General features: G+C 51.1%; 1 protein-coding gene across 1 annotated transcript; it reads left to right on the forward strand.

Annotated features, from left to right (window-relative positions):
- Positions 1–22810, forward strand: MIR9-1HG (MIR9-1 host gene). The gene is made up of 6 exons (XM_055362047.2): positions 1–238; positions 717–889; positions 3379–3452; positions 15509–15608; positions 16769–16853; positions 22683–22810. Exons 1-6 carry the CDS (start codon positions 181–183, stop codon positions 22808–22810), a joined length of 618 nt encoding a protein of 205 aa, XP_055218022.2. The 5' UTR covers positions 1–180.
- The last annotated feature ends 808 nt before the right edge of the window (positions 22811–23618 follow it).

Consider the following 23618-nt stretch of genomic DNA (forward strand, 5'->3'; position numbering starts at 1 on the left):
TGTACCATTCTGGGCCCCAGCTTCCACCAAATATCGGGATCCCAGCCCTGGAAACCAACCCCCAAATTGCTCTCCCTCCTCTAGGAAAAAGATAATTTATCTCCCATTTTGACTCTGTGGTCCCACCCCTTCTCTTCTCTTGTCTAGACTTCCAAGTGCTGGCCTTCATCTCCCCGCAAGATGCGCCCCCCTCCAACTCTCAGCCTTCATCTTCCTACTGTCACTGTCTCCTTCACAAGTAAGATCTGGATTTGTGATTAGTTAAGCTGACCGGGATAGGAGTTGAGGGGAGGCCTGGGAAGGGGGGCCTGGAATGCCCTGAGCCTTCAAATGGCAAACTGTGTCACCTTCCCATGACTCCTTATCAGCTCAGCGCCTCACCCTCCACACACCACTTAATCACTCTCTCAAGTTCCAAAGCGAATTAAAACTCGGAGACTAGGGACCGAGTCTTTCCATCACACCCTTTCTCTTGCTTCCCTTGGGGACGAGGGTGGCCTGGAGGAACAATAGCTTCCCTTAGCCCCTTCTTCCTGCCTCAGGTTAGAAAAGGCAGTAGGGGAGGTGGCAAGCAGAGTGGAGGTGACAAAGACCCCTGCCCACACAGGCATTGGAAGGAAGAAGGAGGGGCTTCGTCAGAGTGGGCTGTTATTTTGGTGGTGGTGGTGGTAGTGTCTCCAGAGAGGGGCAGCACCCCCTTTTTGCTGCCTTTCCAGGGAGAGCAGCAAGAGAAAGAAAGAGAGAGGCAAGCGAAATTCCTGAATGGATAGACAGATGCTACGTCATCGGAGCTGCATCCTCCACTCCACAAGAGGCTAGGAGCTGGGGGGAGAGAGGCAGTCCAGCCGCAGGGGCCACCCGAACAGTCTCTCCTCCTCACAGAAGCCTGGTAAGTGCCCATTCGGGTCCAGGGAGGATCCCAGCCCCCTCAGACATCTAGGCTGGGAGTGGGAAGAGATCCCCTAAAATCAGTCAGGACGCCCTAACCTTCCTACTTTACCTACTGGCTAATGGAGGCTGGTGCAAAATCATCACAGAAAGAAAAGGCTGATAAAAGATTTAGGGGGGTCCCCAAAATGGATGAGGCATGTGTGTAGAGGTGGAGTTGGCAGCAGGGCTCTCACCTCCAGCCTCCTGGGCACCTATCGCTGAGCCCAAGGCAGTGGCTCTGCCCACCCGCCCCAGAGTGGCTCCTGGTTCCCCTCCTTCCCCCAGCCCATGCAGGCTGGAGACAGCTCACTAAGTTTGTCAATGGGATTGTGGGGGGGCTTTAGGGTCACGGTGCTACTGATCCTATTAATCTGCCCCTCCCTTCTCTCCACCAGACATGGCCAACATCTTAATGCTTGCACCAGAGAAGAGGCAGGAAGGAAACTGTAGTGGAGATGGGAAGGAAGGGAAAAAATGGTTCTGTATTTGGACTCCTGACCTTGTTTCCTCGATCTGGCTCTTATTCCTTTCTGACCTAGAGACTTCAGCTTTTAGGGGAGGACAAAGTCTGAGGGACTTGGGCATGGGGGGAAAGGAGCCAGATGTCCCCAGCTGAAAGAAAGGTGGAGACCAAAATTGGGAAAAATCCAAAAACATTTTATAGGATTTAGATTAATTTAATTCCCCTTTCCCCCCTTTCCTATGAGCTGGCAGGTGGGAAAGGGGCTGAGCGGAACCTAAAGGCAAGTGAGGTGTCAGGGAAAATGCTTAGGTTCTCGAAGGGGAGAGAACCCTACCCCAGCCCTCTTCACACCCATCTAATGGAGGGTTTGTGTGTGTGTGTTTGTGTGTGTGTGTGTGTGTGTTTTCCTACGGAAGGCCAGGAGATATATAAAGACAGCACTTTTCCTGCCCCTAGTCCCCCCACCCACACTGTGCTTTCTGGGAGACAAGATTGGGGCCTTTGTGGGGTAGTGGAGGCTGGAGCGGAGCAGACTGTTCCTGGAACCCCAGAGGCCAGATTGCTGGGCGAGGCTAAGGCTGCCAGCCATCATACGTGCACACACATGTTCCATGCCTGCTGGGCTGTGTTCTTCATCAACATGCTCCCCTAGGCATTGTGTATGCTTTGTCGGGGGGTGGCAGGGCAGAGATCAGTGATGAGGGGGATAACTGCCCCAGGGACCCCAGAACTCTCATTGATTAGGGTGGAGGGAGGAGCCAGAGGCCCCCTAACTCTCCTTATGTCTGTTTTCTAGCATGTCAGCAAATTGGTGTGGGGTGGGGGTAGCCCCTTCTTTGGTTTGAAGACAATTTCAGACTGAGACATCCCTTTATGAAATGGATGGGCTGGCAGAGCTGAGGCTGGGAGTCAAGTGAGTATTTGTGAGTGTTAGAAGTGGGGAGGGGGCATTCAAAGCACCCCTCCTAGAAATCAGGCTTGGATGTAAGGCTTGTCCTTGCTCCCCAGCCCCCCTTTTTTTCTGATTTCCTATGTTTAGGTAGGTTATCTTCCTGACTTAAAAAAATTAGTTGTGGAATTGAGTTTGAGATGGAAGAATTCACCAGCTTACCCCAACCCACACACAAACACACACACACATATAAGTGTAAAAATACTTATCACTGTATTTTAGAAGCTAGGTCACCTGCGGTATACATGCCGCTCCCCCAAATCATAATTTAACCTGAAAGCCAAATTCTGGGAAGATAAGACTATAAAGTGCTGAGACTGGGTTCATACCCAACACTAATAAAAAATAAATGCTTTGTCTTCACACCTTTTGTGTGTATGAAAAAGAGAGGGAGAAAATTGATCACTACAGGATCCTGAGAGATATACTTGGATAGGTGATAAGTAGATAGGTCACGACAGAGATGAGTGGAGAAAGCAAGAGAGATAACATGATTGAGAATATCATAAATGTGCATAACACTTTACAGTTTACACTGCGTTAGATCTAGACAGACAAAAATATATCCCTAACCTCAGCTCCTTCATTCTATTCTAAGCATGCTCTCCCATAGACCCCAGGCAGCAGGAATCTGCAAGGAGATAATGTCCATTGGGCAGGAGATTACTTCCTTAGATTTAAGTCTAAGATCTCCACAGGCTGTTTGAACAGGGCCAGATCCCTGGGCCCAAAGGTTTTGGATGGAGATGAGAGAGGTTGTGAGGATAAGGCTGGGTTAGAGTTGCCCAGGCGAGATGGAGCTGAGAGGCCCAGGCCGGAGGCCATGCCTGCATGTCTAGGCTTTTCTCATTATCCGCCTGTGCAGCCTCAAGCCTGGCGATTGAAGAGGGGAACATAGACTATCCAGGTCCTGAAGATGCAGGACTAGGAGAAAAGGAGTGGCTGAGAGAGTGATAGGAAGGCTGGGGGTCGTCAGGGAAAGAAGGCTGGACTTCTCAAAGGACTTTAACCTTTGCATTCTCCTCCTTGACAGGAGCTGGGCATCCAAGAAGAAGCAGCCTCATTTGTTTTCTGGTGTCATCATAGGTGGCCACCTATGGCTTTTGGGTATTTATTTTCTTATTTATTGTTTCTGATGGTGGAGTGGGTGGGGGAAGAAAAGGAACACTGGCCCTGCCTCACTTATGTTTTCTCCTGTTCCCTGTACCCCTCTACCCCTCTCCCTGTCTCTTCCAGCTTTCGGCCCCTGATTTTGGTCTACTCCAATTGTAGAAAGACCTACATAGTCAATGATAGGCCACCCTGCTTCCAGTTCTGTGATAGAGAGGAAAGGCATTGGGGATACAGGGAACTCTTTCCCCTTCTCCAATGGGCTCCTGAGGGCAAAGTTGGAGGCCAATTGACCTTGGGGGAGATGATTGGTTGGAGAAGGGAACAGAGATACTTGTACCTGGGTGACAGAGGTGAGAAAGAAGAGGAGCATGGGGTATGGTAAATGGGGACCCAAGGAGCTTAAATAACTGTGAGTGGGTATGTATGCCAGGGTATACAACTGCAAGAATTGGGAGGTGGTACTGCTGGGAGTATCTGTGGATTTGTCATTGCATTGGTCTGAGTTGATAAGTTTGAGTATGTGTGCATGTGTGTGTGTGCGCGCACACGTGTGTGTATGTGTGTGCATGTGTGTGTGTGCATGTGTGTGTGTGCATGTGTGTGTGTGTGATGCGCAGCACCCTTGCATACTCATGCTTATGCCCCTTAAGGAGGCCATTTGCTGATGGTTGAGTGTCCTGTAGAAAGGACTCAGTCTGGATGAACCAGCCAACCCTCTACCATCTCTGCCACCTTGTTCTTACCTCCCAGACACATAAGGTTCTCAGGCAAGTGAGCAATGTGTGGGCTCAAGAATAGAACTGGGAGCAGGCAAGGAAGGCAGTACTTACACAGGCCCAAGGAATTCTCAAGCTGGCCCCTCAATAGGAGGAACATACCACTCTCGTGGGGAAGAAGTGTGACATCCTTAGGGACGATATCCTCCAGATTATTTCTCCATACCTCCTACCTTTTCTGCCCACATGAATAGATATTTTGTATATATATTTTTTTCACACAGCCTCAGTATTTTTTATTGCTAATTCTTGCTTTTATTTGTGACTATCCCATAGACAATGCAGATTTCTATAGCAAAAAATGTATGATATTGTTCATAATGATGCACTTATAAGACAAATAAATATCTGAATCCACCCTTTCCCAAATGCAGCTTTCATCTGTGTCTTCAAGGCAAATTAATCTGGTAATTGGAACACAGAAAAAATATATGCTTTTTATTTAATTACCTGATTATTTCAAGAAAGTGCTTGACTGCCAAAATGTATTCTGGAATCTGAATTATAAAGATCCATCCAAGAGCTGCATCCAGAGAGCATAATTCTGGCCATGTTTTTCTCTACATGGGCCTCTTCAGGCACACAGACAATAGGTGGGCATCAGGGCTATAAGGGATGGGGGTGGGGACGGGCACTGGCAAAAAATGTGGGCTCCTAGGTTAATCAAGACACTTACAGACTCCCATCAGCACCAGGGAATCGATGTGCTCTCCCCACAGCCCCCTAGAAATTCCCTGGAAGAACTCAGGGTGGGGTCTGCAGTCCATCGCTCTACAGAACACTCCAGCTGACTGTGCGGTATGCTGGAATCAGGGGACTACTCCAACTGAGACCTTCTTAGGGATACTGAAGCTGGTGAGCCAAGCCCAAAGGGCACCTAATGCACCCATTTTACTCCAGCTGTTATGCTCTTATAGGCCTGCTATATCTAATTAGTAGAAGGGTCTCCTCTGGTCAAAGGAGCGATCAAATAGTCACGGACCCACAACACAATAGACACAACTCTCCCCTCTGCCTCCCCCACAGATCCCACAGAGCACACAACTTACCAAGACCCTCACTCCCCATCCGTAATGCCCTCAATCTACCTGATGGCAAATGCAGACTTGCAGACATGCTCACGGTACACAGATCTCAATTAATTGATCAATTACTGGGCACCCACTATGCTTTAGGCATAGTGTTAGCTACCATGGACAAGAATATGTGTGAAATTGCCCCTGCTCTGGAGAGACTGTCTCATTTTCCACCCTCCAAGTAGTTTCTTTTTTGAAACTGGAACAATGGTATACAAACCAGTCCCAGTTAACATGATGGTGGGGAGTTTTCTGCTTCTTTCATGGCTGATAGCTCTTTCTCCATTGGAATAAAGACAGATGCCCTACTCACCTTTATCCTTGAGCAGGGGTGGTGGGAGACTGGGTTGTCAACCACACCCAGACAAAACCAAACAAAAAATTACTTCATTAGCAACCTTGACAGAAATGGGGATTCTATGTGGGTACTGCCAGGACAATTTAGACTAATCACCATTTTCCTTTGTTGGAGGTCTCTCCTCATTGTATTTGGACACTCTTTTAGGCTGAATTACCTATGAAGAACCCAAAGCCTCATTAAGAGGCAGAGCGATCTTGCTCTTTATCAAGCTATTTGGAGAAATTTAGATATATTTTCAGAAGACATCTAAATATACCCATTTCCCTCTTGACCTTGGTTTTTTAGGAAGTCCAGCTGACTCTGAATTTGACCAATAGAGGTGGAGAGGGGGAGCCTCCAATGGCCAAAAAAAACACACCTTTCTGTTATCTCCCCACTCCAATAAAAATACAGCAGTGGCCGAAAGAGAAGGGAGGTTCATGCTGATTCCAGTTGCCTCTTGCGGCACTGTTTGGTCAGCCCAGGCCAGGATAAGGGGTTGTGGTGATAAGCTTGGGCCCCACAGAGGGCAGAGGACTTGGTTGGAAATTGGTAACAGAGGAGAAAGGGGAGAGTTTTAGCTAGCAGAACAGCCCACTCTTCCTCACTGGCCCCAGCCTCCCAGGTGCTGGTGAGGGGAGGATGGATAGGGAGGAAGGTTTGCTTAAGGTGCTTTTAAGGGATCTTGTGGGAGGGCAAATGGGGAGATATTTGTAGGGGGAGTTGGTAGTATGTTTGGGGAAGCATAGGCCCTAGCTAGAATTGCTGGAATGTCTGGAGGGTATTGGGGATCCTAGAAATGGGTATGGTGTGGTTTCATGAGAAATCTTTGAGGGGATTTATAGTCACGGAGGGGAATGGCTGGAACACCTATAGTTTTTCCGGGGCGGATGGGGTGTGCATTTAGGGAATGCCTTTAGCAGCACACCAGGAGGTAAGTCTATCTGTGAGAATATTTGAGAGGGGTTCTGGGTTTTTTCGCAACTCTACTGCAGAGACAAGGACCCCAATGCTCTGCTCCCCGAGTGCTTCATTCTAAGCTGTATGAGCACCTGGGAGGGGGCAGGAGGAAACAAGATAGGGAGGGGACACCATCTCTGTCTCTTTCCTTCCCTCCTCATCATTGGCTGGTGTGTTCCCTGTTCTGGAGGGTGAAAAAATTGACATTGTGGAAGCGTCTAGAAAGCCTTTCCCTTGGGTAAGGGCCTTGAGACCCTGTGGCGACTGACAGAAGGAAAAAGCTATGCCAAGCCCAGCCTTGTGAGCACCCTGAGACCTGGGAAATTAGATTGTTTTCTTCAGCACCATATTATCATCCTGGTAGGGAAACACCCGGCTCACAGGCTTTATCTTATTCCAAACTGCCCCCCACCCTGCAGTCATGTTGCCAACATCAGTGGAAGCGATTATTCAGATATTCTCCAATCTTTGGGGGAAGTACCGAATTAAACCCACTGCCCACAGGCTTGCATCTAGCCAAGAACGGCTTTCAGGCTTGGCTTTGTCCTGGGCTGTGCAGACAGGCAGATAAAACAATCTGATGGGGCCTGATGACAAAACTGGTCATCCCCTGGAGCACGGCCCTGGTGGCCTAGTGTTCAAGGATCCCTGGTTATAGGAGCTGGCCCAGGTTAATCTGGCTGACAGGCTCCAGGTATCTGAGTCATAGTTTTTTTTTAGTAAGGCAGTGGAGAGTAGAGTGGGTAGAAGGGTGGGGTGGCTTGGGACCAGGAATTGGAACTGCTCCCTGGCAGAGCTCAGGTAGGGGCCCACAGCTCGTTCTTCCAGCTCTACTGGGCAGCGGGATTCGGATTCTGCCTGCCGCCGAGTATCTACCTCTCAAGGTTGAGACTAGGCATTATTCAGCCCTGATTCCCAGCGCAGAGGCCGAGCCAGGAATGTCGCGCTGGGCCAGATAAGGAGCCAGGTCGGCAAAGTCCCAGACGGAACCTTGCTGGAGGGCGATCCTCCTCCCATAACCCCAGCTCTCCAGACACCTGGAGCTGGACCATGGGCTAGAGGTCAGAGTCTCACCATGTTGGGGAAGGGCAAGAAGGCGCTAGCAAGGGCCTCCATGGCTGGATGAAAATCTGTGGGTCTTGTCCCGGCTGATGCCAGCTGGAATCCTCACCCCAGCCTCCCCTACCTGTAACTTTGGTGCTGCGAACACATTCAAGAGATATTCCAGTTGCTGCAAGGCGGAAAAGGAGGCTCAGCACCGCTCAACCCCCGCATCTCCCTGTAGGAATCCCAAACTTCCAGGATCTTTCCCTCATTGTTTTGGGTTGAAAACCAGCAAGACAGGTTCCTGCCCATTCTAAAAGGTTAGGATCACAGTCTGCTAAGGATCAGAACCCGAGAAGCACAAAGAATATTCTGATGGGAGGAGGCGGTAGGAGTAGAGTCTGCAGTCATCTCGTTCTTTCTGAGGGGCTTTCGCCTGACCTCTTTTCCATCTTTGTGCCCTGGTATTGGTGCAGCATACCTAGGGCCAAAATGGAAAATGTAGAACCTACAAAATGAGTGAGGCTGGAGATCAAAACCACAAATGGCAATGGATTGGAGGTGGCAGGCAGGTCTCGGGGGTGAGTGAGGCAGCAAGAGGCTGAGAATCAGCACAGAGAGGTAGTAGTCCCTCGATCCCTATTCTCCAGTGGGGAGGGGCGCCCCAATTGCGCTCCCCGGCCGGCCCGGGAAGGGGGAGGGGCGGGGCCGGCGGGGAACGAGCCGGTGACGTCAGACGCGGTAGAGCCAATCAGAGGATGGCCTGGGGAGGGAGTGTGAAAGGATGAATGAAAAGTCCGGAGCCGGAGCGCGCCGGGGCCAGAGCCGCGGCAGAGGCAGAGGAGGGAGCTAGGAGGTGAGACCCGCTCCACCCTGCTCGCCTAGGCTCGGCGGAGGCTAAGAGCAGGGCAGCCTCCTCTGTCCGGCGCCCGCTGAGCCCCGGCATCTGGAACTCAGGGCCCTGGCGCTCCAGGGGCGGGAACTGGCCGGGAGGACCGCGCGGGAGAGCACGGATGGGCACCCTGGGCTCGATGTAAGTGGCCTGGCCAGCGTGGAGCACGAGGTGGGCGACCGCCTCGGAATCCGGCGTGCCCGCGCGTCCGCCACGAGGGGCCGGCCGAGCCCCCACCCTCTTCGGGGCTGCGGTTTCCCGTTCCTGATCGCACCCCTTTCCCACCCCTAGGGCACCGCTTGCCTCGAACCCCCGGCCATTTTCACAACCCCGGGTGATCTCTGGTCCTCTTTGCACAAAGCCGTTTATCCGGGGCTCTGCAGGGCCTGGGACTCTGGTCACCTGCCCTGTCGCCCTCTGCTTTCCTCCCCTCCGCCCCTCTCATGGGTACTCTCCCGGATCTCTTCCCGGGTGGGGTCTCTGCTGTTTCCTTCTCTCCTTGAGAGACTCGCTTGGGAGTCTCTGGGTCGCCCCCACCCGCCCCCCACAGCCTTTCCTCTCTCTTTGGGTCGCCGGGATTTCCCTGCTTCCTATTAGGACATCTCTGGGGTTTTTACCTCCGGGGTTTGGCTGCCCATTTCCCCTTTTAGTCGGCCTCTTGGATCCAGCTCTTTCCCCCACAAGGGCTCCGCTTCGCTTCCAACGCCTTTCTGAGTTGGCGACGTGGCCGGGCCGGCACCGCGGCTCCCCATTTCCATCCCGCGCCAGGCTCGGGCTCCGCCGAAGGCAGGGCTCTGGCTGTCGGATGCGCCCTCGATCTTCCAGAGGAGGGCAGTGGAGACCCGGCGAGGCTGGGGAGGCCTCTGCCTGGGTCGCTGCGGTCTTCCCGGGTGGCACGAAAAGCCCGCGCGTCCCTTCCACCTGGGACCAGCGGAACTCCTGCTCCTGGCCCGAATGGGAGAGCGGGAAATGGGGCACCAGAAGCTTTTTGGGTCTGGGTCGGGGTCAACTCCCCGACTTCGACGCCACCGGTCATCGCGTCCTTTCCACGCCTTTTTCGGTCTCTGTCGTGTCTGTATCTCCGTGTCTGAGGTTTTTGTTGTTGTTTTGTCTCGGACTTCATCTCTCTCTTCACCCTCCCCCTCAACTCCACTCGTGTCCCTTCCCTCCTACTCCCGCTGACGGGCGACCGGGAAGCTGCGGAGGTGCTGGCGGCGGCGGCGGCCGGGAGGCTGCGTGGAAGAGGCGGCGACAGCAGCCAGGAGGCGGGGTTGGTTGTTATCTTTGGTTATCTAGCTGTATGAGTGGTGTGGAGTCTTCATAAAGCTAGATAACCGAAAGTAAAAATAACCCCATACACTGCGCAGAGGGGCCCGGGGAAAGCCGGCCTCATGGGCGGGAGGGGGAGGCTTGAGCGAGGGGCTAGAGCCGCGAGGACTGACCAGCACCAGAGGATACAAGAGGAGGAGAGAGACCTCACTGGTTCGGGCGACATTTCACCCCCCCAGCACCCCAGTCGGCACAGGTAGGAGTCACAGTCCCATTTCACTTCAGCCAGGTGCCATATTTTTCCCCCAGCAGAGTTGAGGGGGAGCAAGGAAGCCTCATTGTGGTGCCCTCTGGTGGTCCCCGCTCAGGATGGGGCCTTTTCTGGCAGTCTGGGTCACTGCTTGGGAAGCTGATCCAAGGGAGAAATCAGTTGAAATCTAGCTGCAGGGTTATTCCGCCTCCCGGCCCAGGCCTCTCCCTCCAGCGGGAGCTGGTGAACACTTTCCCACAGGCTGTCCACGGCTATGGCTGGGTGGGGGAGTTTGGAGGAAGTCACCTGAGAACACTGGTCTTTGCTTAAGTCGGTTCCTTAAAGCCATGAAGGGCTATCCAGCTTGGTTGGAAGATGAGGGTGTCTACGTGAAAATAGGAAATAGAATTGAAGGTGCCGAGGGTGGGAGGGTTGCTCAAAAATGTAAACAGGGTGGCAGAAGAACCTTTTGCCCAGTCTGGGTTCTGGGGCAGTGGAGTGCAGGGCAATCTCGGTTCCATTTCCGTTCACCTTCCTCCTTCCGACCCAGGACCTGAGGCCAATCTCTTTAAAAGATCCTTATGCTGCTTTGTCATTACTGACCAGAGGGGCTGAGTTGGGGCCTTTTAGGACACCCAACCTTCCCACCCCATCTTCACTCTTGGAAATCATCTCCAAGAACAAATGGCCTCAAGAAGCTCTGAGGATCTCAAACACAAAGGAATCTGTAGCTTAGTATCTATGCTGCCCAGAGAAAGCAAAGAATTAGAGAGATTATAGAGAGATTAATCAGGGCCTTTCCTAAAAGAATCCATTTATCTGGCTTGACCTAAATATTTTAAGCGAAAGAGTGTTTAGGTGCAGTTGAAAGGAGTATAGTCTAGAGTCACTTTGTGGAATAGAAGTCAATGTAGCCAAAGCTAGAAGAAGCTCTGTCTGCATTTACTACAGGTCTGCATCCCATACGCCGGCACCTGGCCTTCCCAGACACGGGGCAGGAAGGAGTAATAAGGGGGTGGAAGAACTGGACAAAATGACCTTGACTGACTCCAGTTTCCTGTGTAAATTTAACATTTCCTCCCAGGACCTGATTTTATAGCTAGAAGATAATGATTCAATTATATATTATGTGGGAGAAATATTGGAGAATCCAAACTCAAAAAAATTGTGCTTCAGGGAGCCTAGAATACATATGTCTTCTTCCTTTAGAGATTTAGAGGAAGGCGAGATTAGTAGCCTCTTACTTTCTCAGCCATTTGGAATTTGGGTTTTCTGGGGGAGGGGCAGGTGGAGACTGGATTAGGGAGAAAGGGAGCAGGTTTTAGGCGAGGACTAATAATTCCTAACACTACTTCCTGGGCGCTGGGCCTGCATCCCTTTCTCTTATCTTTCAACATTGTGAGATAGTCATTATTAACCCCATTTTACTGATGAGGAACCACGGACTCAAATGAGTTGCTAATGTTACTCAGTGGTTTCCAATCCAGTGCTTTTTCCTTTTTTTTTTTTTTTTTTGAGATTGAGTCTCACTCTGTTGCCAGGCTGGAGTGCAGTGATGCAATCTCGGCGCACTGCAACCTCCCCCTCCTGGGTTCAAGTGATTCTCCTGCCTCCGCCTCCCGAGTAGCTGGGACTACAAGCGCACGTACCACCATGCCCAGCTAATTTTTGTATTTTTTTTTTTTAGTAGAGATGGGGTTTCACCATGTTGGCCAGTATGGTCTTGATCTCTTGATCTCTTGATCTGCCCGCCTCGGCCTCCCAAAATGCTGGGTTTACAGGCATGAACCACCCTGGCCGGCCTAACCCAACCCAGTGCTTTTTCTACTGAACTTGCCTGTGGGAACAACTGGAGAGACAGTGAAACAGGGAGGGTAAGACGGGGTTGAGCTGAGAAGGGAAGGCATGGGGCATGGGAGGGGGAAGGTGCACCAAGAGAAAAGCCCTGCCTGTGAGCAGGGGCTGGGAGCTGGGATGAGAGAAGAAGCACCAAGAAAGATAGGATTCCTTTAAAAACAAACAAACAACAATAACAAAAGCCTTTCATGTAGCTTGTTGGAAATGTGTATTTGGGATCCACTGAGGCTCATTCACATGAGACTTAGAACCTGTATCAGTAACCACAATGGGTTTACATTATTATTGTTGTCTCCTATTAGTGCATTTGACCTACCTCAGGATATCCAAAGGAGAACAGAGGGAAGTGGGGGGTTGAGAACTGACACCCTACAACGCCAGCACCTCAGTGGAAAGGAGGAATAGAGCCTAGGAGGGATGTGGGGGTGAGGGTTTGTGTCTGCCTTATGTGAGCATATGGTGTGTGCATGTGGGTGTGTGGGTGGGGTTGTCAGGAGAGTGATGGGTGACTGTGTTTGTGAGCTGTGTGTGTCTGCTTTATGAGGGTGAGAAACTGAGTGGTGTGTGACCTGGTGTGAGGTTGGATGTATGTGCTTCCATGGTGCGTGGGAAGCTCGGTCGTGATATTAGGGACACCTGGCTACGTATAAGTATAAATCCACTCTAGGAACAGACACTCTTGGATTTGGAAGGTTACCAAATGCAGACATCACGGTGACACTGCTGAGTTCTCCCCACCCCCTCTGTACCAGATCGCATCTCCTCCAACTGAACCCCACAGGAGAACTGTGGGACTGGGGTGCAGGGAAGCCGTGTTAAAAGGGGCTCAGAAAGGCCTCACCAGAGTTACCAGTTAGGAAATTTCCTCTCTTGTATAATCACACCTCTGCCTGTGTCTAAGAATTTTCAGTTCTATTCTTTAGATACTGCTACATCTACTATTTTTACTGGAAACCAAATTCTAAGCTGGTTTCTTTATTCATTTCTCTCCTCAGCCCCTCATTTTAATACCCTCCTATTGAATTCTAGGTCCAGAAAGCCAAAGGCAATTTTCTCTCAAATATTTGACCCAAGTGTTGCATTATCAGCCACACCCTCACTCTTGGACAAATTCTCCTCCCACCCAGTTCCAGGCATGGAAAGGGTTTTGTTGATAAGTTCTTAGAGTCACAGGAATCATCCTAGTCAGCAAGCCGTGGGAGAGACAGAAATAGAAACAGCAAATTTGACCAAACCAAGCTCCATGTTTGGGTGTTTTCATTTATCAAGCACACAAATCTCTGAGCCTCAATTCAGATATTTGTATAATCAGGATAAGAAACCCTTAGGATTAATGTGTGCAGAAAATGAAGAATTCTATATAAAAGATCGTATACTATGTTATGACACTCATGGTTAAAGGGTAATTCTTAGATTGCAGAAAGGTTAAAGGCTACAGTTTGGAAAGACTGATAGCATATGATTTGTTTCAGAATGTAAAAAGGGCAGCTCTCTGGCATGTTCCTGACTGAGGATCTCATAACATTTAACTTGAGGAACTTCCTCCTTTTCCAGCTTTGGGAGTCAAGGTGAGACTACTGGGGACCTAGGTAGGAAGTATCTGAAGACTTGGGAGAGGAGGCACAGTCCTTGGGAAGCCTGATAAAGGGAAGAGGTTGGAGTCCACGTGGCAGAATGGCCATTGTTTTCTTTCTCCTTAATGGATATTAAGACTTATTGGTAAGAGCACTTAGGATGGGTAAACTGACTTACATAGATAAATACAGAATGTGTAAATGATAATTTCAAGTTTATGCCATTAAGCTCCTGGATTCTAAGTAACTAAAAACAGTTTATTAAATTAAAGGACAAGTTATGTAGTGGCTATAATTAACAAATCCTATAGAGACCTGCCTATCAGCATGTAGACTTGTCTTCATAATTGAGTGACTTTAAGAAGGGATGTCTTCTCTCCCTTTGCCTCACAAACCAACATCCCCCCAGTCCCCAGTGCGATTCCTAAGGTTGGTAACCCACCAGAGTCACACGGGCCCCTATGTCTGAAAATCTTTCTTGAAGTCTGCATGTTCAAGGTTTGAAAGTTGGAATCTGGTTATTTATTTTTTCACCTTCCTTCACTCCAATGTTCTGGGTATGGATTGACCTTCCCACCTCCCTTCCTTTGCTATTGGGACCTCAGAGGTCTTGAGGGGTGAGTATGTCTCATCCAGAGACAGGGTGTGCTGACTTTCCTAGGAGATCATGAGTTTAGGTTAATGCTTTAAAATCACTGGAGGGAAGGAGCAGACAAAACTATAAAAACATTCTTGGGGCTTTGAGGAGAATGAGGAGCAGAGTTATGGAAGGAAGGGTGGGTGGGTGCATATTTAGATAGGAGAGAGAAGGGGAAAGGGGGAACCCCCTCCTTGCCACCCAGGCTCTCCCAGGGCCAAAGTGACACCCCCTCCTCCTCCTGCCCTAATCCCCCCATTAAGGCAGCTCTGAGTTTGTTATGACAGGGGCTGAAGGCTGCTGAATTGCTGTTTGCTGTGTCTGCTAATTGGACTGAAGGGTTGGAGTCTGGACACTGAAAGGGACCATTGTTGCTGTTTACCTTCTACAGCCGCCTCCCTGGGGACCCTCTGGGTAAAGGGGAGCAGCAGCACCCCCTTAGGGTCATTGCACCCATTTCCTGCACAAGGGACTGCGGTGGGGAGACAGTTTGTCTCATTGCCTTGGGGTGGTTTGAGCTTCTACAGCACAGAGGAGACAAGCCAACACCTGAGCCAGTCTCATCTCCAGGCCAGGCCTAGGGGCCATCCAGGAGCTCCCAGGAAAGAGGAGTTACATGCTTGTCTTTCTCCTTTTTATTCATTCCCTTCTTCTTTAGGGATCTTTGCTTTGCCTCTTCCTCCAGCTAATCAGGCTTCACCCCTGCACCTTTTCTGACCTGCTTTCTTCTAGGTCAGTGATTCTCAACTTGGTTATGCACTGAATCACCTGGGGAGCTTTTTTAAAAATGTTGATGTTTGGGCCCAGCCCCAGACCCATGAAATCAGAGTATGTGGAAATGATGCCTAGGCATCATTATTATTTAATGTGCACCTGAGGTTATGAACCACTGATGTAGGCTCACCTCTCCACCTGGGAAACACATACACACACGTATGCATGTACCCACATGCCTGTGTATGTGTACACGTGCACACACAAACACACCCCGGCCTTTCCCCGCCTCTCCTCCCAAACTCCTGATATCTATAATACTATCAGACAGGTTGTATGTCTTTTAAATTATTATTACTAAATTCCTTGTAGGAGCCTTAGCATTTAGAATGGAATTTAGAGGTCTGTACTGTATCTCCCACCTCAATCTGAGCTCTTCGCCAAGCGGAGGGACTATGATTCCATCTCCCTGTGGATGTCCAAATAGGATCTAGAGGAAGACTGAGCTAAATTATCAGAGATTCAATGACTTTTGTGCTCTTCCTTCCTCAAAGTAATATTGGCAATTTGGAGGTCTTCAGAGAGGAGAAACTTTTTTCAGGTATCATCTTTCCCTTTTCTTACTGTTTCCAAATGTTTTTGCTTCTTCTCTTCCCTTTAGCTTCTCACCTGGGGCGGGTGGGTTCTGCACCACCCTCCCACCCTCCTTCCTCCGTGTGGACGATAGAGCCACATCCAGCACCACGGACAGCTCCCGGGCGGTGAGTGAAATGGCTGTGCTGACCCCCTTTGAGAGGGTTAGGAGGGACCCTCCTGTCTGTACAGTTAGCTATCAAAGACTCTAAATTTTTGAATCTGTGGGAATTGTTTGCAGTCAGCTTTGGAGTCTCAGAGAGAGGCAAAGGCTGAGGGAAGTTGGCATTCCTCTCTCCGGGCAATTGGGTTTGTCTTCATGTTGGGGAGTCTGAATGAGAAGGGCTGCTCCAGTAGTAGGAAGAATGAAGGTTATATTTCAAGAATGATTTAACCTAGGTCATGTAAGATACGGAGGGTATAGATCAGGTAGAGCTGAAATGAGCCTTAGATATCATCATTCCTATATTCCTCATTTTACAGATCCCATGGGAGTAGAAGAGGTGTGAGCAGGTTGCCCAGCTGGTTAGCGGAAATGCCAAGATCCAGGCTCCTGAATTTCAGCCTGGCCCTTTCTATCTGTCTGATACCTCCTTTAGGAGTCTCTCTGCCTGGGTTGGGTGGAGCGGGCCTGCTGCTGGTTGGGGGAGTTTGCAGGTTGCCCCTATGCAAAAAAGGACAGGATGCATGACTGGCATGTAAGGTGTTCAGGAAAACCAGGAAAAGGTGGAACAGACTGCTACCTCTGTCTGAAGTGGTTTGGAGGGAAGGCCTCAGGGACAGGGCATACCTAGCAGTAGCTGGCAAGCCCATGGGAGAAAAGGCAAGGGGGCAACCATCTGCCAGGGCACAGAGGCCAGGGGATGGCCACAAGGAGTCTCCAGAGGCCAGTGGGAGTCATGCAAACTGGAACGGGGCCTGGGAAAGGCCCTTCTGTGTGCCCAGGCCTGCCTCCCCAACACCGTGAGCCTAGAAACAAAGGGGCCATTCTCTCTAGGATTTGATGCTGCCATCTCCGGCTGGCAGTGCCAGGTGGTGGGGGCATCAGGGGGTGTCAATCCATTATCCCCCCCAACTCCTAGGTCCTCTGAGGCTGGATGTTGGGGAGGTGGGTGTTCTATGCTATGTTGCCATGGCAACCGCCCCCCCCCCACCCCCAAAGTACAAAGAGAGGCAGCTTTCACCCCTACCCCCAGGAAGAACCTGGGTCTGGCTGGGAATCTTCCCTTGAGAATCCTCCTTTCTGATGCACAAGCCATGGCATGCATAAGCGTCACCCTCTTTTCAGCACTGGAAGCTGAGGGTTCTGACAGCGGCAGGCCACATAGGCAAGGAAGCTGGTGCATGCAGTGTCTCTGGGCAAGGTTATGCAAGTGAGTACCAGCCCCTTATACTTAACCCCCTCTCTTCCCAAGCTCGCCTGCCCCTCACCTACCACAGCCAAGGACATCCCAGGCCTTCTCAGCTGAAGCGATGGGGCCTTGACCTTCTACTCTTTCCCAGAAGTGAGGGACACCCGGCTACCTCCAGCAAACCTCCAGGCTGTGGGAACAGAGAAGAGGAGGGGGCCATTCCTGCCACCCTCCATCTGCACCCTCCGCCATTACTCATTAGGCATTCTGCCCCCTCCTTCCGCTCGTTAAGCCTGATTTGCATACATTTGCATAATACAGTTCATTTGCATTCCAAGAGGCTCATGGTAGAAGCCAGGAAAAAAGGGGAGGGGGGCTGGAGAAGAGAAAAAGGGGGAGAGATTTTGTTTTCATCAAAGTGTTGGGGGAGGGACTAGGGGGAGGTGGCAGGAAGAGGACAGAAATAAAAACTTACACTACTTTCTTTCTTCCTTTCTGCCCTCCCTCCCTGAGCTGGACTCAAATGCCAAAGAGATGCCAAGGGGCCAGCTTTTCTGTCCTTTTTTGTCTTGCTTCCTCCGGCCTTGGCTCCCCAGCCTGGCCCCCCACCTTGTTGGGCTGAGGCTTCAGAAAGAAAGAGGCAGGGGTAGGAGGCAAGGCTGTGGGAACGGAAGCGGAGGGTGAGGGAGGCCGCCATCTTAGGTAACTGGCGCCTGTAAGATGGCTGCCCGACCAGGTGTGCACTGAAAGCCTCCCCTGGTTGGTGGACATGGAACGGACTGAGGCCATAAGAAGGACTTCCTGGCTGACCAGAAATACTGTTGAATCTTCCTGTTAATGGAATTAGGAAGAGAGGATGGAGAGAGAAGGAAGGAGGGAGAGACCAGGAATGGCGGCCCCCAGAAGAGATGTAAGGTTGAGCACAGGAGCAGGGGTGGTAGAGAGGCCTCAGCACTGGGCTTAGTTCCCAGACTACTTAGAGGACTGTGGGTAATAAGAAAAGTACTGGAGGGGCCGGGCGCGGTGGCTCACGCCTGTAATCCCAGCACTTTGGGAGGCCGAGGCGGGCGGATCACGAGGTCAGGAGATCGAGACCATCCTGGCTAACACGGTGAAACCCCGTCTCTACTAAAAATACAAAAAATTAGCCGGGCGTGGTGGCGGGCGCCTGTAGTCCCAGCTACTCGGGAGGCTGAGGCAGGAGAATGGCGTGAACCTGGGAGGCGGAGCTTGCAGTGAGCTGAGATCGCGCCACTGCACTCCAGCCTGGGCGACAGAGCCAGACTCTGTCTCAAAAAAAAAAAAAAAAAGAAAAGTACTGGAGGAATCAGAATGGGGGAATATCAGCATGAAGAGAGAGAGAGTAAGATGTGGCCAGGCAGTATCATCTGCTAGTTTGAGGGTCTCTCTGGGGCCTGTGAAAGGTGACTGTGTACTTGAGGTGATGCTCCACCTTCTCTCCTCAGCCCAGCACTCTGGTGAAACTGCATCCTCTCAGAGGCCACTCACAGCCCCCTCAACAAAGACCACTGGCCCTTCCCAAGCCCAGTCCTCCTTGACCTGTATGGAAAATGTTATGCTATTTTCTCAGTCTTTTCCTTTGGCCTTCTGTTCTTCTGTTACATCCATGATCATCTGTTCTTTTTTTTAAATTAATTAATTAATTTATTTATTTATTTATTTTTTTATTTTTTTTTTATGATCATCTGTTCTTGGTTCCATTCATTCAGTCCTCCGGATGGACCAGTTCCTTAACTAGAAGTGGTCCCCAGGTTCTGCTGGTAGCTTGTTTCCTCTTCCTTCTCACTCTTCTCACTCCACTTTTATCACTTCAGCCATCACCTGGAGTTATAAATTCTCCTGTGTTTCGTTTTTCTTTTCTTTTCTTTTCTCTTTCTTTCTTTCTCTCTCTCTCTCTCTTTCTTCTTTCTTTTTTTTTTTTTTTTTTTTTTTTTGAGAGTCTTGCTCTCTCACCCAGGCTGGAGTGCAATGGCGCAGTCTCAGCTCACTGCAACCTCTGCCGCCCAGGTTCAAGCAATTCTTCTGCCTCAGCCTCCTGAGTAGCTGGGACTACAGGCACCCGCCACCATGCCCAGCTAATTGTTTGTATTTTCAGTAGAGACAGGGTTTCACAGTGTTAGCCAGGATGGTCTCAATCTCTTGACCTTGTGATCCGCCCGCCTCGGCCCCCCAAAGTACTGGGATTACAGGCATGAGCCACCGCACTGGGCCTAGTCTTGACCGCTTTTAAACTCCAAATTCGCACCCCCAACTGCCAACTACCACCTGTGGTCCTGCCATTTGTCCCCAGATCAGGGATTGGAATGGTACATCTGCTTGACCAAGCCTGGATCACATGCCTAGGCTCTAGCTGCAAGGAGAGCCCAGAAAGTACCTGTGTTTTTAGCTTCTGTAGTGGCATAGAAGTACAACCTCCCACCAAAACCCAGGAGGTGGTCCAGTCCCCAGGCAGTTCGGATGCTCCCTCCGCATTGTGCTTCTGCTGCCTTACCTCTATCGGTGGCCTCATTAAACTCCTAGGCCTCCAGGTTCAACTCCTGAACATTTTCCTGGACTTGTCCCCACATCCAAATCAGCCACATCAAAACCCATCACTTCTTCCTGTGTAGCACCTCTCATCCATTCCCTTCCCTCTGGTACCCCTGCCTCCATGTCAGCACATTCATTCAGCAGGCACTGAGGGTCTCCTTTGTGCCAGGAGCTATGCTCAAGGGGAGTGTGGAATACAACGCTGCTCTGAGGAACTGGCAGTCTACTGGGTGAGGCAGACACATGAATGATTAGAAGACTGTCTGGAAAGCATTGTCCTGCAGACCTGCACAAAGTGCTGTGGAGGCATGGGGAAGGGAGCCGGGGGCCACCTCGGGGAGCTCAGGAAGGCTTCCTGGAGGACGCCAAGAGATAAGCGATACAAGATAAACAGGCATTTGGCAGTCTACAGTCTGGGGAAGTAGGTGGTGGACAGTCCACAGCATTCGAGAAGGCAAGTAGGTAAGGAAGAGCAGGGTATGTTTGGGGACTAGCATGGCCATTGCAGGGAGTCTGCTGGGAGGAAAAGTGAAACAGAGGTAGGAATTCCCCTGTAAAGCGCCTTATGTGCTATACCAGGGAGGCTGGGGCAGTTAGCTGACAGCCTCAGAGGTGCCAGGTGTAGGGCATGGCTGGAAAGCAACACATAACCACTCCTAGGAGGGATGGGGACTCCTGCATCTGGCTGTCCATTGAGACCAGCCAGACATTTAACTGGCTCTCAGCTAGTTCCAAACAAATGAAGGACATATGAAAGACCTGGAAGCCACTTGAGGAAGGGATGTCTCTACCACCCACCTTCAGAATCCCTCCTTCCCCCATGACATGCGGGGGCAGCAAGCTTATGGGAGCTTTCTGGGGAGAGATGTGGAGAAGCAGAAGTTGGTGTCCCTCAGCACAATGAGCACTCTGATGTCAGGGCAGGGGGATGGGCTGCTGGGGGTTGGGGGACAGGGATACTGGCTCTGACTTTGTGGGGCAACAAGCTAGTCTCTGAGCTCTCTTATGAAAAAAAAAGGGAGGGAGGGAGGGCCGGCTGGGCGCAGTGGCCCAAGCCTGTAATCTCAGCACTTTGGGAGGCCAAGGCAGGTGGATCGCTTGAGGTCAGGAGTTCAAGACCAGCCTGGCCAACATGGTGAAACCCTATCTCTACTAAAAATACAAAAATTAGCCAGGCATGATGGCCCATGCCTGTAATCCCAGCTATTCAGGAGGCTGAGGCAGGAGAATCACTTGAACCTGGAAGGCAGAGGTTGCAGTGAGCTGAAATCGGGCCACTGCCCTCCAGTCTGGGCAGCAAAGCAAGACTCTGTCTCAAAAAAAAAAAAAAGAAAGAAAGAAAGAAAAAGAAAAAAGAAAGATTCAGTGGTCAGGGCTGTGTGACTCAGGGGGCTACAGCAAAGCAGCAAAGAAGGGGCACAGTCCTGGAACCCTCCTGAGGGAGAGAGTTGGGGGTGAGGTAGTAGCCAGGGCCAAGGCTCCGAGGGAATTCTTCCTCAAGAAAGCGGATGAGAGGCTGGAGAGGCAGATGGGAAGATGGTGAGGCTGCTGCTGGCTGCTGGGCGGAATGTAAGTGGGGGTGCCCACCACCGCCCATCCCCCAGGCCCAGCTTGTGCACAAAGACTTCTCTGTGAGTGGCCATGGAAGTGGCCCTGTCAGGTGAGGGGGCTTAGCTCCCAGGGAGTGGGGTGGAATGGGGCTGGAGGAAGGGAGGGCTGAGAGGTGGCCTCAGGCTTTAACCAGGTCTGGGCAGGAAGGAGAGAGAAGCTGAAACCAGGCCGGGGTCTCACAGTGAGGCCGTTCATGGTCTGGTCCAGCTGTCCCCAGGATGGGCTCCTCTCCATCATCCAACCAGGGACCCAGAGCCCCAGCACCAAGGCCCTGACCTGCCCCTGCCTTCTCCCCATGTCTTCCCAGCTGTAACTCCTGATCCTGCCAGGCCTCTCCAGCCTTCCATCCCCTGCTCATACATGCTGTCTCCTGACACTCTTGGGACTGACCCCGCTCTTGGGACTGACCCTGCTTGAGCTTCTCTCATCTTCCCAGCATGGGGTCTCCTTCCATCTCCTGCACAGTGCTCCTGCTCCAGGGAGGGCTGTGTTGAGAGGGTAGAGACACAAGATTGACCAGAACTAAAAAGGAGTCCCAAGGCCACCCCAGTCTCCACACCCACTCTTGCCTTCCCCAGGAGAGGCTCCTCTCCTGGCCTGGCCTCAGTGTCACTTACTGCTAATCAGCAATGTGTAAAGACCTTTCTCCCATCCCCCCACCTCCAAGCCCTTGTTGGGCACACTGCACACTGGCTTTTTTTTTTTTTTTTTGGAGACGGAGTCTTGCTCTGTCACCCAGGCTGGAGTGCAGTGGCGCAATCTCAGCTCACTGCAACCTCTGCCTCCCAGGTTCAAGAGATTCTCCTGCCTCAGCCTCCAGAGTAGCTGGGATTACAGGTGCCTGCCACCATGCCCAGCTAATTTTTGTAATTTTAGTAGAGGCAGGGTTTTGCCATGTTGGCCAGGCTGGTCCCGAACTCCTGACCTCAAGTGATCTGCCCACCTTGGCCTCCCAAAGTGCTGGGATTACAGGTGTGAGCCACTGTGCGTGGACTGCGCTGGCCCTTCTAGTGAATGTTTGGGTTCAGGGTGCACGAAGCAGCAGAATGCTGGCGGACACCACCTCAGCTTGCAGGCTGCTCCGGGTTTGATAGTCAGTGGGGCTTTGTCCACAGGAAGGACAGCAAAAGAAGGAGCTTTTGGTTTTTGACTCTGGAATTGGACAGGCTGGTCAGGATACAAATTCTGGCTTCCCCCACTTACTAGCTAGGTGACCTTAGGCAAGTCCCTTCATGTCTTTGGACCCTAACTGCCTTCCTTGGTTATCCTGAAGATCAAATGGGGTGATGGGAATGAATGTTTTCTAAGGCTGTGTGCAGATGTTTAGTGTTAAATGCTAAGTGCAGAGGGACACAGTTATGGGGCCATTGAGGTAGGTGGGGGCAATCAAGGAAGGCCTCCTGGGTTGTGAGGGCCGTGGATCACCGGGTGCAGTCCATAACAGAGGCCTGACTGAGAAATGGGGCTGGGCTCCATGGCTGGGGCTTTTGTGGTCTGAAGGAGGTGAGCATCTTGCTGAGGCTGTTTCGAGAGGGACCCGTTGTTAACAATTAGGTGGTGAACTCCACGACGGCAGCTTCTTTTATCCACTGGCCAGGTGTGAATGCCGCCCAACATACCAGGAGGAGGGGACAGGTAGGGTGCAGCTCTGCCACATTGCCCCTAACCTGCCCTCCTCCCTCCCTGCAGCCTTCATCTCCTTGTCCTCCAGGCAGCACAAGCCATTGTGGAATCTCCACCGGGTGTACAGAACGGTGCCTCTGCGTCCTGCCACTCAGGACCTCTCAAGTCCCCGATGTGATGATGATCAGGAGTGAGCGTAATTCAGACCTATTTAGATCCGTCAGCCCATGGACCAGGGGGACCTTGAGCAGGACAGTCTTTTGTCTCCAAGCAGTCATTCCTTGTTATACAAGCAAGAGTCAGGAGGAGGAATGGTTTTGGCATCATCCCCCACAGACAGCAATGGGGCCTTTAGGCCTGGAAGGAAGGACCAGGCTGAGGCTGGCATATGGAGGTTGAGCCCTGGGCACGGGGCATCAGCTTCACCCGGCTGGGGATGCCTTCTGCTGGGTTTGTCCATCTGGCACCAGCTGGCTTCCCAGCACCGCCCCCACAACCAACCAGACTCCTTCTTCTGCTGTTGCCATGACAATTGGCTGCCATATTGTACCTCAGAGCACTAGCTCCTATCTGGATTTTCCCGCGGGGTTCCTAGAGGGTGGGAGATGGGTCTCCAGGGATTTGTCCCTTTCCCCTGATAACTATCCAATAAAAATTCATAATAACATATGATTTTTTTTAATAGCCTAAGTGGAGGATTACTATGTGTCAGGCTCTATGCCAGACACTCTCTACATGTTATTTAATGTGGCTAAGAAAGAATTAACGAGATAGAATTCAAGAGGTTCCCATCCAGTTTCCTGCTACTATGAGAGACTTTTCCTCTCTCCAACCAGGAAATTCCATGATCTTGCTTATTCCTGTCTTGGGAAGTCCTTCTCCATGTCTAACCAAGATCTATATGGCTATAGCACCAGCTCTTTGGCTCTTGGCTTGGCATGGCTAAGTTGGGAGGTAAGGAAGGAATGCCACCTAGCTTTAGTGACTTCATAAAGGTTCCTG

The sequence above is a fragment of the Gorilla gorilla genome, chromosome 1, assembly GCF_029281585.2.
Source record: "Gorilla gorilla gorilla isolate KB3781 chromosome 1, NHGRI_mGorGor1-v2.1_pri, whole genome shotgun sequence".
Taxonomy (NCBI): Eukaryota; Metazoa; Chordata; class Mammalia; order Primates; family Hominidae; genus Gorilla; species Gorilla gorilla.

Excerpts from the sequence above, each read along its gene's own strand:
- MIR9-1HG (XM_055362047.2), top strand. The coding sequence starts at position 181 with ATGCGCCCCCCTCCAACTCTCAGCCTTCATCTTCCTACTGTCACTGTC. Across the intron at positions 239-716 it reads TGTCACTGTCTCCTTCACAA|GGAGAGCAGCAAGAGAAAGA; the intron begins GTAAGATCTGGA and ends CTGCCTTTCCAG. Across the intron at positions 890-3,378 it reads CTCCTCCTCACAGAAGCCTG|GAGCTGGGCATCCAAGAAGA; the intron begins GTAAGTGCCCAT and ends CCTCCTTGACAG.